The sequence below is a fragment of the Petromyzon marinus genome, chromosome 24, assembly GCF_048934315.1.
Source record: "Petromyzon marinus isolate PM22_M1 ecotype Great Lakes invasive population chromosome 24, UKy_Petmar_22M1.pri1.0, whole genome shotgun sequence".
NCBI lineage: Eukaryota > Metazoa > Chordata > Hyperoartia > Petromyzontiformes > Petromyzontidae > Petromyzon > Petromyzon marinus.
In genome coordinates, this window is record NC_133690.1 from 10,353,482 (window position 1) to 10,365,296 (window position 11,815).

The following is an 11,815-nucleotide window of genomic DNA, read 5'->3' on the forward strand; positions in this document are numbered from 1 at the left end:
TACACGTGCGTGCATGGCAACTTTTGTCAATCCACCGCTGGATGAGGGCTTCACCGCACCATGTAGATGTTGAGGGTTATTTGACCATACCTCACCATGCTGGTCATTGCGGTTAGGCGAATGCGGGGAGCATAGATGCGGGAGTAACAACCTGTTATGCGTGGTGGTCACCCATCCAGGCACTTTTTGAGCTCGCCCCTTGCTTACCTTCCGAGAGCTAATGAGCTGGGGCGCATTCCTGGTGATTTGATCACATTCCATCTGTGAAGCACTTGCTTATTTACAAGAGAAATTAGATTGTCTCGTTTGTATGCCCTCCTTAAACGTGTATTGTCTTCTGTTGGTGGGGTGTTGATCTTATGCGTGTGCGTGCTTTGTGCGCTGGATGTGCGGGTGCAGTGCATGCCTCTGTTTGTGGAGGCGGCACTCGAGAGGCTGACGCGGGAAGTGAAAACGAGCGAGCTACGCACCATGTGCCTCCAGGTGAGAAGTACTCCACGGTGCAAACTCATTCGCGAGTGCGTTTACAGCACAGTGCTTGCTGTGATGTGTTCTCATTGGGCTATCGCCTGCTTATAAATGAAGTTGATCACGACGTAAAATTATGGTATCGCCCAGGAGTCTAAAAACAAAATAACAAGGGCCATTTTAATAGGGGTTTTTCCCCTTTTTTTTCTGGCAACAAAACTAAAACCTTTTTACAAGGATTCATGTTACTGCATTAACCACAATACCTGCAGTCAAAATTCAAACAAAAAACATACTATGATAATATATGCAAAGGAGGTCTAATGATGTAGATGCTCACCCCGAGCCCTCATTACTTTGATAGTGCGTTGTCTTTGAGCTGTGTGACGCCTTTTGGCGTCATCTGGTCGAGCACCAATTGGGTCGAGGCTCAAAAGAAAGCCATCCCTTGGTGTGGACCAATCATTTTCAAGGACAATGCATATATTATCATAGTATGTTTTTTGTTTGCATTTTTACTGCAGGTATTGTGGTTAATGCAGACATGAATCCTTGTAAAAAGGTTTCAGTTTTGCCATAAAAAAGGGGAAAAACCCTATTATTATATTTTGGTACTGGCAAAGGAGGTCTAATGATGTAAGGGCCATTCTTTTCAAATTCGGTCAAAACAAACTCTGCATTTCAAGAGCCGCCAATGCATGTGAATACGAGATGGTCCTGAATAAGTAACGTCACTAAGCAGTCATTAAAGAGCCGCATGCGACCTCCGCGGCCGCAGGTTGCCGACCACCTGATGTAGCCAAACAAAACGAAATATTCTTTGCTGCATTTCTCTCTGCCACCCGCCACGTAGCTCCTGCAGCCCATAACAACCAGCTGCCCAGATCTGACGGGTTCAGATACAACGTCCCGAAACGTGTTCATGCGGCTCCAAATTCTCTTGTGTTAATTGACGAGGCTGAACCCGGAGGAGACGCGGGGAATGTTCAATAGGCGATGCTGACGTGTGCCCACCCCCCCCGTGGCTTATCTGTGTATGTGTGTAGGTGGTGATTGCTGCCCTCTACTGCAGCCCCACGCTGCTGCTCAGCACCCTAGACAACATGCACTTCCCGGCCAGCAGCCTGCCCGTCACGGCGCACTTCCTCAACCAGTGGCTCAACGACACGGACTGCTTCCTGGGGTGCGGCACTGCAGCAACCCCCCCCCCCCCCCCCCCCCCCCCCACGCGCTCCCCGTTTCCACGTGGTCGCTTTTCCACCCGGGTCCGACTCGGAACCCGTGCTGAGACGTTCGCGCTGTGCCGCCTCTCTAGCTCGCTCTCGACAATGCTCGCCTGCGAGATGTGTCCTGATGCATCGCTTCACGGGTTGAGATCAAGCCCCACGACCTCCTGTATAACCAGCCAAGGTAGTTGACATCTCGCCACCGTGGCGCCCCGTGATCTGGTGGGTCCCAGTCGCCGGACTACGAACAGGGGGAGCAAGTGAGGGCTTTGTACTATTCTGGAAAATTGCCCGATGATGCTGGATGTAATTACCAGTGAAACGTCGTATACGTTTTTTTAATGTTGTGGATTCACTCTTCAACACACCGGTGGGCTAAAGTAGTGAACTATTTGTCTTTTGTCAACGTGACACTTTTTTACCGATTGGACGTTTCGGGTGGTGGAGGGCTACGACACATTTACAAATAACGCGTTCTAACCCAAAAACGTTTATTATGAATAACATTGGTCGCGAAAGCCTACGTGTTAAACTGATGGGGAGGATATTGGACGTCGGGGTGGGGACAGGGAGGGAGGGGGCCCACTTTTGACTCCCTTGCAGCACGAGGAAGACGCATGCTGACAGCGCTCCGCCACCGTCCCGTCCTCCCTCCCCCAGGCTGCACGACCGCAAGTTGAGCGTGCTGGGGCTGTGCTCGCTGCTGCAGCTGGAGCGGCGGCCAGAGATGGTGATGGCGGCCGCCCCGCGGCTGCTGCCGTCGCTGCTCATGCTCTTCCAGGGTCTGAAGCGCGCGTACGCCTCGCGTGCCGAGGATGAGGACAGCGACGACGACGACGATGATGACGACAATGATGAGGAAGATGACAACGGTGCGCAGAGTTTGCGTGCGTCTGTTTGCATGTGGTTATCGCACTGTCGGCATGATTGAAAAGTGATGTCAGAACCAGTCCTGGGCTCTCCCCTAGCTCCACTCAACCTGGTACAGGTGTGTAAACAACAGTGCTTGGGAGACAAAGGCGGCTTATTCATGGATAACCTTCATAGGTACTCACGAAGAGCACTTGCCCCAATAACCTATACGGTGGATTGTTGTTCTTTTTGTAACACTGGACTACACACATCGGTGTGGTGTAGTGCAGTGTTATTCAACTTAATTTTTATTTTTGTCAACGTCTGTACATGTGACCACTATTGTGTTCCTCCCGTCTCCAACTCTTGTCATCTCTCTCTTGTTTATCTCACTTTCATCTCGCTAATCTACATCTCTGGTCCATAGCTCTCTCATCTCACCCTCTTGTTTCTTTGATCTCACCAAACCTGCCAACCTGCTGTATCTCTTTACGTCTCTGCGAGCCGAGACGGCCGCGTCTTGCTAGACCGCTCCAAGTGTGGCCGTCGTGTCGCCAGAGAAACCCCCTGTTGTGGTTCGACTATTGCTCTCCAAACCCGAGTGACCAACGCCTTCATTCCTGGCCAGGCGCTTCATTAGCAAGTGATGTCACTGATTTTCAGTGTCACTTCAGACAGGCTCCCAACGATGATTGTGTACGTGGACGCGTGATTACATTGTATGGAGTGGTGGAGGTGTACTGTGCTGTGAACCCGGTAACGTGAATTGGATTCCCGACTAATATCAGTGGCGAGTGATATCCAAACTGGTTCTGGTGCCTACCTTAGAATGGCGTTTACATCAACATTGAGGAGACAAAGGTAGCTGAGCACGGTGCTGGCCTTTATTTTGCCGTACTGACGGCAGTAATGTTTTGCAGGGGGCGGGGGGGTTGGGGGGGGGCGATCATTGTCGTTGTGTGCCGGCCCCTGGGGGTTGGTGTGTGCGGTGTGCCGTCCGTGTCTGGTGCGGTGAGCTCCCGGCGTCCTGCCGACGCTCGCCGCGTCCACGCCGACCCCCGACGGGGCCCAGAGCAGAGCGGGTGCATAGTACTGGTCGGGGCCCCTTGAGCCACCCCGAGCAGCCTCCACCTACCCACACACTCAGCTGCAGCAGCAGCAGCAACCACCTCTCATTGACTGCACACGGGACAGCAGTGACATCTCAGCGAGTCCTGGGGTTTTCCCCGAGGTTGCCCTCTGCCTTAGATGAGTACTTGGTGCGGAAGTGTAGCAGTCAGCACGCTGCCCTACGAACCCAGCGACCCGACTTCGATTCCCGTTTATGGGCAACACCATCGACTATTATCTGAACCGATCCTGGGCCTCCCCTAGGTCGACTCGGCCCTTAAAATTAGTACCTTGGTGCGGTGTGCAAAAACATCGGCACTTGGGGAAACAAAGGCGGCCTGGCGTGGTGTTTCTGGCCGCTCGACCCCTTTGCGCGTGCCATGCCAGACTTCGTAGGTGCTCCACATACGGCACTTGCCCCAAACGGTCTGCTAAAGGCTCTCCGGCGGTGGGCGGATCTTTGTCTTTGTGCAGTGGAGCTGGGCAGCGACGAGGATGACGTGGACGAGTCGGGCCAGCGCTTCCTGGACACGCTGACCAAGAAGGCGAGCGGTGACGACGTGGCCTGCGAGGACGACGACGACGACGACGACGAATGGGACGACGACGGCACGGAGGAGACGGCGCTCGAGGGCTTCTCGACGCCGCTGGACGAGGAGACCTGCGAGGTGGACGAGTATCAGGTGTTCAAGGTCACCCTGCAGAGTAAGCGTCCACCTTTTCCAGACGTGTTCCCACGCGTCGGTAGCTCCCGCGGAATACTCGACTTTGATCGCGATAGGATCGCGCGTTGCACGTAGACTGGCTGGAAACTGACATCAGAACGTCGGTGGTGATGTACTTGGGGGGGGGGGGGGGGGGTTGAAAAACGTCGGCACTGGGGAGAGGAAGGCGGCCGGGCGTGGTGTTGCTGGCCAAACCCGCCCCTTCGTGTGCCGTGTCGGACTTCATAGGTGCTCCTCCAACGGCACTTGCCCCAAAATTCTATTCACGGGTATCTGTAAAATGATTTTCAAGGCTTTGGGTATGGTGCCGGTCAGAACACCCTTTGCTGTCCTGGTTTCCAGTCGGCAAGTGCGATATTTAGTTGTTGCGTGCCGGCCCCCGGGGGGTTGGTGTGTGTGGTGTGCCGTCCGCGTCTGGTGCGGTGAGCTCCCGGCGTCCTGCCGGCGCTCGCCGCGTCCACGCCGACCCCCGACGGGGCCCAGAGCAGAGCGGGTGCATAGTACTGGTCGGGGCCCCTTGAGCCACCCCGAGCAGCCTCCACCTACCCACACACTCGGCTGCAGCAGGAGCAACCACCTCTCATAGATTCCACACAGGACCGCAATGATATCTCAACCGTTCCTGGGGTTTTCCCCTAGGTTGCCTCAGCCTTAAACAAGTATTTGGTGTTTAAAAACCACAAGTCATGGAGAAGCAAGGGTACCTTGCCCCCCCTAATACCACCTTCTACATCACGTTGACCTAAATGTTTTCGTTAACAGCGCTTGCAGCACTTGCCCTATCAGTCTGTGCGGACTACACGGGGTAAACCTTTGTTTTGAGATTGCATTTATTCCTTTGTTTGCTGTTGTAACTTGCTGACCCGCCCATACTGGACATATGTGAAAAAGAGCTTCCATAGCTCATAGGATTTCTGCAGTCTAAATAAAGATTGTGATTGTGATTATGATTGTTGGGTGGAATAGTGGCCGCAGTTTGGAGCTCTGCGGTCTGAAGCCGGCGATCTGATTTAAATTCCCGCCTGTGGCTGACATTGGTGGCCTTTCCCACCCTTTCACCAACCCGCCAGCGCGGTGAAGTATGGTCAATCAACCCCCAATGACTGGCCAAGGTCTGGGAAGGCCTTCATCCTGAAGTGGGTTGACAAAGTTCTGCACATACCTACATACGCTATATAGTGGGGTTTTTTATGTTCTTTTGAAATGTTATTCCGTATCCTCTACGTGTGTCACGTCAAATTTAAGTTTTTATCTTGGTGCCTAAATTATGAGGTTTTGTGCTGTGGTGCTCATGTCTGAGCCAAGCCAGAGGAAAGAGGCTCTTGCCATGGGAATGTGGAGTTTTAACCTTTTGCTGAGGGCTACCGACGGAGGTCAGTGCTGCCCCCAGTGTCCAATTGAGCAAAGTTATTCTTTGGCTTGACTTTTTCTGCGTTGTTGACTTAATGACGAGATAAAGGAATGTGTTTGGAGAGCTCACAATGATTCAGAGTGACATTATGTGGTGTCAGGAAGATGACACAACTGCGAGATCATTTCAATGGGTCTGTTGTTCAGCATGCCGTGGTGTGAATTTGTGCCCTTTGTAGAGGATCACACTTGGGATGTTTGGCCAAAACTTGTGCCCATGTGGGAAAGAATCTCGAGAAAATCAAGAAAAATGTACAGGCCGGGTGGCTCCGGAGGCGAATCCTGCGTTGGAGCGCCGAGCAGTCACCACTGAAATGTCATGCGAGTTTGAACCTGGGATTCAGCCGTCCGTGATTAAAACCATGTTCTCAAGTGTAGCGAGTTGTTGTTCTCAGTCTGGTTGTGAATGATTTCACGCAAAAAAGCAGTCGTATAATTTTGGTGTATTTCCAGATGTATTGCCACGTGCCAAACTCCTCTATATTCGGACCAATGAGAAGTTGCTCCACACGTTGTGGATGAAAATCGGTGATGCAACCTCATGAGTTCTGTTACATCACTTTTCCGTTCCTAACCGTGCACCATGGGCCGCTTTACCCTCCCGCAGGCATCGAGAGCCAAGACCCAGCCTGGTACCAGGCCCTGACCACTGGGCTCACGGATGAGCAGCGAAAAGCCATCCTGGACGTGCTAACGACAGCCAACCAGCGCCAGGCTGCTGCAGGTATCCCCACTGTCGTTTCCCCCACCATTTGGATCACCATTCCCTCCTCTCCCACTCCCCTTACTCCACCATCCCTCCTCTCTCACTCCTTACCCTACCAAGTGGAAGCAGTTGGTTCATCCCTGCACTTTATAGCAGGAGCGATATATCACTTTTACCAAGATTTTACAAAAAACTTTTAGAACAATTTTTGTTAAAAAATGTAATACAATATTATTTTGAAGATCTGATCAAGCTCCACAAAAGTGGAAAACAATGACGTTTGGGAGAGTTGTGCTAAGCAGAGACGTAAATACTTTATCAGATGGAAGGTGGGATAGGCGAACATATTCAGACGGTTTACACGCTGAGTGCTGCAACGCGGAAAGAGCAGGGGGGGTGGCTGGATATGGAAAAAACCGAGTTAAAGAACCAAAGAAGAAAAGTTTCGGAAATATCTGCCTCCTCACGAGGTCCTGGCAGGGTTCATTCTGGAAGGCACAGGGAGGGCAGCTAAGGTAGGGCCATAGTGGATAGATCGGTGTTCTTCATTGCAAGGCCCACGGACCACTAATGGCCTTCTGGTGGCCTTCAGTGCGGCCCCTGACAGTACAAAAATGTGACAAGACCCCCCACAGTCGTGCTGAACAAACCCCAATGGTTTCAAATGTGTAGTGGCTCTCACTGACGTCTTATTGGCGAAAGTGCCCCCGCCCCGCCTTAAAATGATTGAACAACACTGGCATGGGCGATAAAGGAAGCAGCCTTACTACCCTTGTTTGCACGTGGCTTGTAATCCATCGGTGTGGAGGCAACTGTTGGTGGCGCACACAAATGTTGCGAAACTCCCTTCCCTCGGTCATTGAGGTGCCAGGAGAAGTACAGCAAAAACACAGGGGACTCCAACCAATGCATGTTTTATCAAAGCACGTTGGCATATTTTGCCACAAGCTATGTGTGGTTAATGCAGATTTGATGCCTTGCAATAGGGGTATCTATCCGGTGTTTGAAAGTCTTAACACCTTTTTTTATTGCCAGAATGGGTATAAGCCTATTCATATTTTTTCATCACTTATTAATCGATTGATAACACCGTAATATATCAAGAGGATTACAGAGCTTGGACAGTTGTTGCTGCCGGCTCACCACGTGGCTGCCTTTCCTGCTTTGCGATTCCGTGTGCGTCGGAGTCGTTGTCTCTCTCCGAGAACGAGTGAAGACTGTGTGTCGCGTTATAAGTTGAATCTACTATTTAGGCTTTCTCCGCTCCGGTTTCGGTCCCTCTTGTGACGTATCGGCAATGTGTGCCGGCTCCTCTCACCCCCTTCGTTTGTGTGAACGCAGAGTCGAAGAAGATAGAAAAGGCTGGTGGGTACAAGTTTGATAATCTGAACGTGCCTACTACCTTTAACTTTGGGGGGCCCGGCGCTGCTCCCAACTGAATTTGTTTGGATTCGTAACTTTAAATAATACAAACAACCCCCCCCCCCGACCCCCAACAAACTGACAATTTTGAACGTGGAAGTTGAAAAGAAGCCTCAACACTCGCCCTATGGTCCATTCGCAACAACCGGATTTTCGACACTCACATTGCATACCGCATGAAGGAAGAATTTAAAGGACAATAGTTGTGGCAGGAAAAAAAGGTAAATTCATATTTAACTCTTCACTTGGCGTTCATTCAGCTGTGAGTGCTTAGAGGAAGCCAGGACATGTGAAAAGGGATTTTTCTTGAAATAAGACTGTGATTGTTCATGTTGCCAAGGACTTGTTGATTGTGTAAAGTTGTCACGAACCCATCCCTGCTCCGGAGATAGGGCTTGTATCAGAGCTGGATATCGATATTTACGGTATGGTTTGTTTAGTTTACACAGATGTCAGAGGCACGCACGTTGCAAATGGGGGATATAGTGTGCTTTAGTTGCTTGTTATGGGAAAACAGTTGCATTAAAATAGAAAATGTTCAAAATGAAATGAACAGAATTTCACCTTAAACTCTCCATTTTTTGTTTGCTCCATTTGTAACAAAAGGCCCAGGTTACAATGACTGTTACATCTGAAAGTGTTGATTGTCCGCTGTGGTGAACTGTTAGAATGATGCAGAGAAATGTTCTCTATGGAGTTCCCGATTTACATGCTGCTTGCGTTTCACTCCCGAGCATTCACTCATTTTTCAGGGCTGGCCTGTGCGGCGGTCCTCTGTACTCGTACACAATTTGTCGAGCCCATTGCTGCTCGGATGGGGAGTGCATCCGCCGAGAGTCGCGCGATTGCCCCTTCGCACCCGGCTTAATCCTGTGGGTGTACCAACCGTAATTATACACGGCCCGCCTTCGCTGTGGATGTTTAACCCTTTACCATTGCGATGACATAAGTGTACGCCATAAATTTTTATTTCCCATTCTGGTCTGATGACATTAATGTCATCGGACCGGAATTCGGAAGTAAAAGACCATGCGGGGGGGGAGGGCATGTGGCACAGTTTGGCGCCAACTTTCAGAGTGCGGTTGTGTCGCAACAGTTTTCAATCGGTGAGTACAAAGTCTTTAAAAACAGCGGCGCTACGCCTTTCTAAATTAAATTATCGACTGAATCGCTTGCGCGTTCCGAGATTGAGCGGTGAATGCGACCCACCCTGCAACTTGCAGACATCTAGGATCGGGAAAGGGTGAAGATATCCGTGACATTCGAAACTGAGCAGCCCATGTCCGCCAAGGTCGTGGTACAAATTCAAAACAATTAACTGTTGACTGCTCTGTCGTCGTTGCCGACGAATTCCCTGGGATAAATTACCAGCAGGGCTTTGGAATGATCAGAGATGAGATGATCGTGTAAGGTGCTTTTTGAGTTGTCGGTGTTCAATCAGGCGCCCTATAAAAGCAAAGCCTTATCATTGACCTCGCGCTGTTCCTCAACCCACATTGGGGAAAATACGTCTGGCGATAGTCGTGTGACGTGCCACCGTCGAGAGAAACTGGGCACCGCTCTGCAATATGGGTACAGGCGTGTTGCGCACAGAGACGAGTCTCAATCGGTTTTCCCACCGAGTCCAAATTCACGAGGTGGCCTTCGGTGAAGGTTGAAGGGAGCTTTACGGTGCAATTCCCCGCGCCAGTGTCAGGCACGTCGTGGTGGCAGGTGCGTCGTGGTGGCAGGCACGTGGCGGTGGCAGGCGCGTGGCGGTGGCAGGCACGTGGCGGTGGCAGGCACGTGGCGGTGGCAGGCACGTGGCGGTGACAGGCACGTGGCGGTGGCAGGCACGTGGCGGTGGCAGGCACGTGGTGGTGGCAGGCACGTGGTGGTGGCAGGCACGTGGTGGTGGCAGGCACGTGGCGGTGGCAGGCACGTGGTGGTGGCAGGCACGTGGTGGTGACAGGCACGTGGTGGTGACAGGCACGTGGTGGTGGCAGGCACGTGGTGGTGGCAGGCATGTCGTGGTGGCGGAATTGTGAATTGAGTTCCCGGTTCTTCAATGACCCTTAAACCGGTTTGCATCTAGGTCTGTAAAAAATATGCATAACTATTCCCGGACTGTTTCCTTTGTACTAACAGTGCTTTGTACTATTTTTATTTGTACTGACAGCTAGGTCGACAATGAGCTGTTTTTTTTCAACCTCAATTTCTGGAAAACTTACTAGGTTTGCAAAAATGAATCTTAGTGAATGTTTTTTTTTCTCTCCTATTCGCCGATCGTGGCGAGTTGAAGATTTTTCCTTTTCGTAAATTTTGTTGAGTTCAGATGCCGCAGTTATTTAAAAAGACAAATAATTCCTTCAGAAATTGCAATATTTTATTGTTTTGTAAATTGTAAGTAAACAGAATGACTGGGGGTGTTGTACACACACACACATGCGTATTTAAAACGATATATATTTCAGAGAAAATTTACCAGCACTTAAAATGTTAACTTTTAAATCCCGTAGGAGACGGAACATTTTTCAACGTAACCATGGCTGGCTGGATTTGGCAGTAGGAATCTGAATGCTACTGAGTAACATGCTGTGCAATTCAGTCAATTGGTCATTTATCAGTGCGTTTTGCCTCCTGGTATATATGTTTTGCTCAACGGTTTAAGTGCTGGTGCAACAGTAAACATTGTAGCAGAGGTTTTTTTTTGTTCGGAATGTATTGATCACGAAGTTATATTAGAAATATAACTTTATAAGCTAAAGAAGTGTAAACAAAAAAAGAACATTAATGTAATACTGTACACTTACCATCAAAGTTTATATTGGATTGTTTTGGCTGGGAGAGATGTTATGGCACACAGAAGGTGTTCAACATGTTATGGAAGCGAGGTTGTCTTTAACATTTCTTACTCTTTAAATTACTCAATTGCAAAACACCGTTAATGAATTTTTCATGTCCCGTCGGCTGCAGTCCGTTTGAACATGCAATGCAAATCACCTTTACAAATCGTTTGCAAAGTGAATAAAAGTACATGCAGTGCAAATGCAGTTCGTGGGCATTTTAATTTGTAATGTGTAAGGAAATGATTCGCCCACTTCCAAAAGGAGTTGGCCTGTAGTGATTGTGATCTGTGGTTCAAGTGGTCGTGGAGGGATTAACTTTCATCGGGGGGGGGGGGGTTGGGGGGGGTTGCCATTAGGAATGATGTCTGCCTTGGAAATACCGCAGCGTATCACCACGATCCCCTCGCCTCCAATTCCCCGCACCCCCGATGAGCACGGTTGGCTACATACGGTGCAAATTGAGTTCAACATACATCGCCGCATGGCACTCGAGGTCCTCCCTATCGGGGCATTGTAAAGTCGCACTCGTACAAAAAGTGCTTGTCACAAGTTAACTACAACACTTTGCCGATCTCTTCACGGAGCTCGAACCACCGCACATTCAGGTCATCCTCGCAGCGGCTTTTTTGGCTAACCATCGAACTTCGACGGTCACCGCATTGTGCGCTTTCGGGTGCACTCCTGTGGCCGTCTGGAACGCCCTTCCAATATTAGGAAGCCACTGGAGCTATGCACTTTAAATCTGGGTTTAAAATTCATTTCTTTAGAACTGCTTTTTGTGTTTAGTTGCCCTTCCCCCGCACCTCCGATGAGCACGCTTTTTCTAGGGACGGTGCGTAAGAAGTTCAACATAAATTTGCCTCCTGATGACTCAAAGGCAACGTGGGCAGAGCACGTCGCTGAGCTCCTTTCTGCAGCAGGATTAGCAGGCATGTCCAAAATTAAACTACCAACAAGGGTCCACAGTGGATGCTTTAGATGCTCCCCCTGACAATGGAGTAAGTCGTGACAGCGGTGGATGCACTGAAACGTGGAAACAGTCCAGGAACCTGAAACATCCCGGCAGAG

At 50.2% G+C, this 11,815-nt stretch overlaps 1 protein-coding gene across 1 annotated transcript in view; it reads left to right on the top strand.

Moving 5' to 3' along the window:
* Positions 1 to 10,947, top strand: part of LOC116945530 (importin-7-like) — a 41,731-nt gene extending 30,784 nt beyond the window's left edge. The window contains exons 21-26 of the mRNA XM_032959901.2: positions 400 to 483; positions 1,515 to 1,651; positions 2,355 to 2,566; positions 4,131 to 4,361; positions 6,399 to 6,515; positions 7,839 to 10,947. Coding sequence (XP_032815792.1) covers positions 400 to 483; positions 1,515 to 1,651; positions 2,355 to 2,566; positions 4,131 to 4,361; positions 6,399 to 6,515; positions 7,839 to 7,936 — 879 coding nt within the window. The 3' untranslated portion in view covers positions 7,937 to 10,947. The remainder of the gene's footprint in view (positions 1 to 399; positions 484 to 1,514; positions 1,652 to 2,354; positions 2,567 to 4,130; positions 4,362 to 6,398; positions 6,516 to 7,838) is intronic.
* The last annotated feature ends 868 nt before the right edge of the window (positions 10,948 to 11,815 follow it).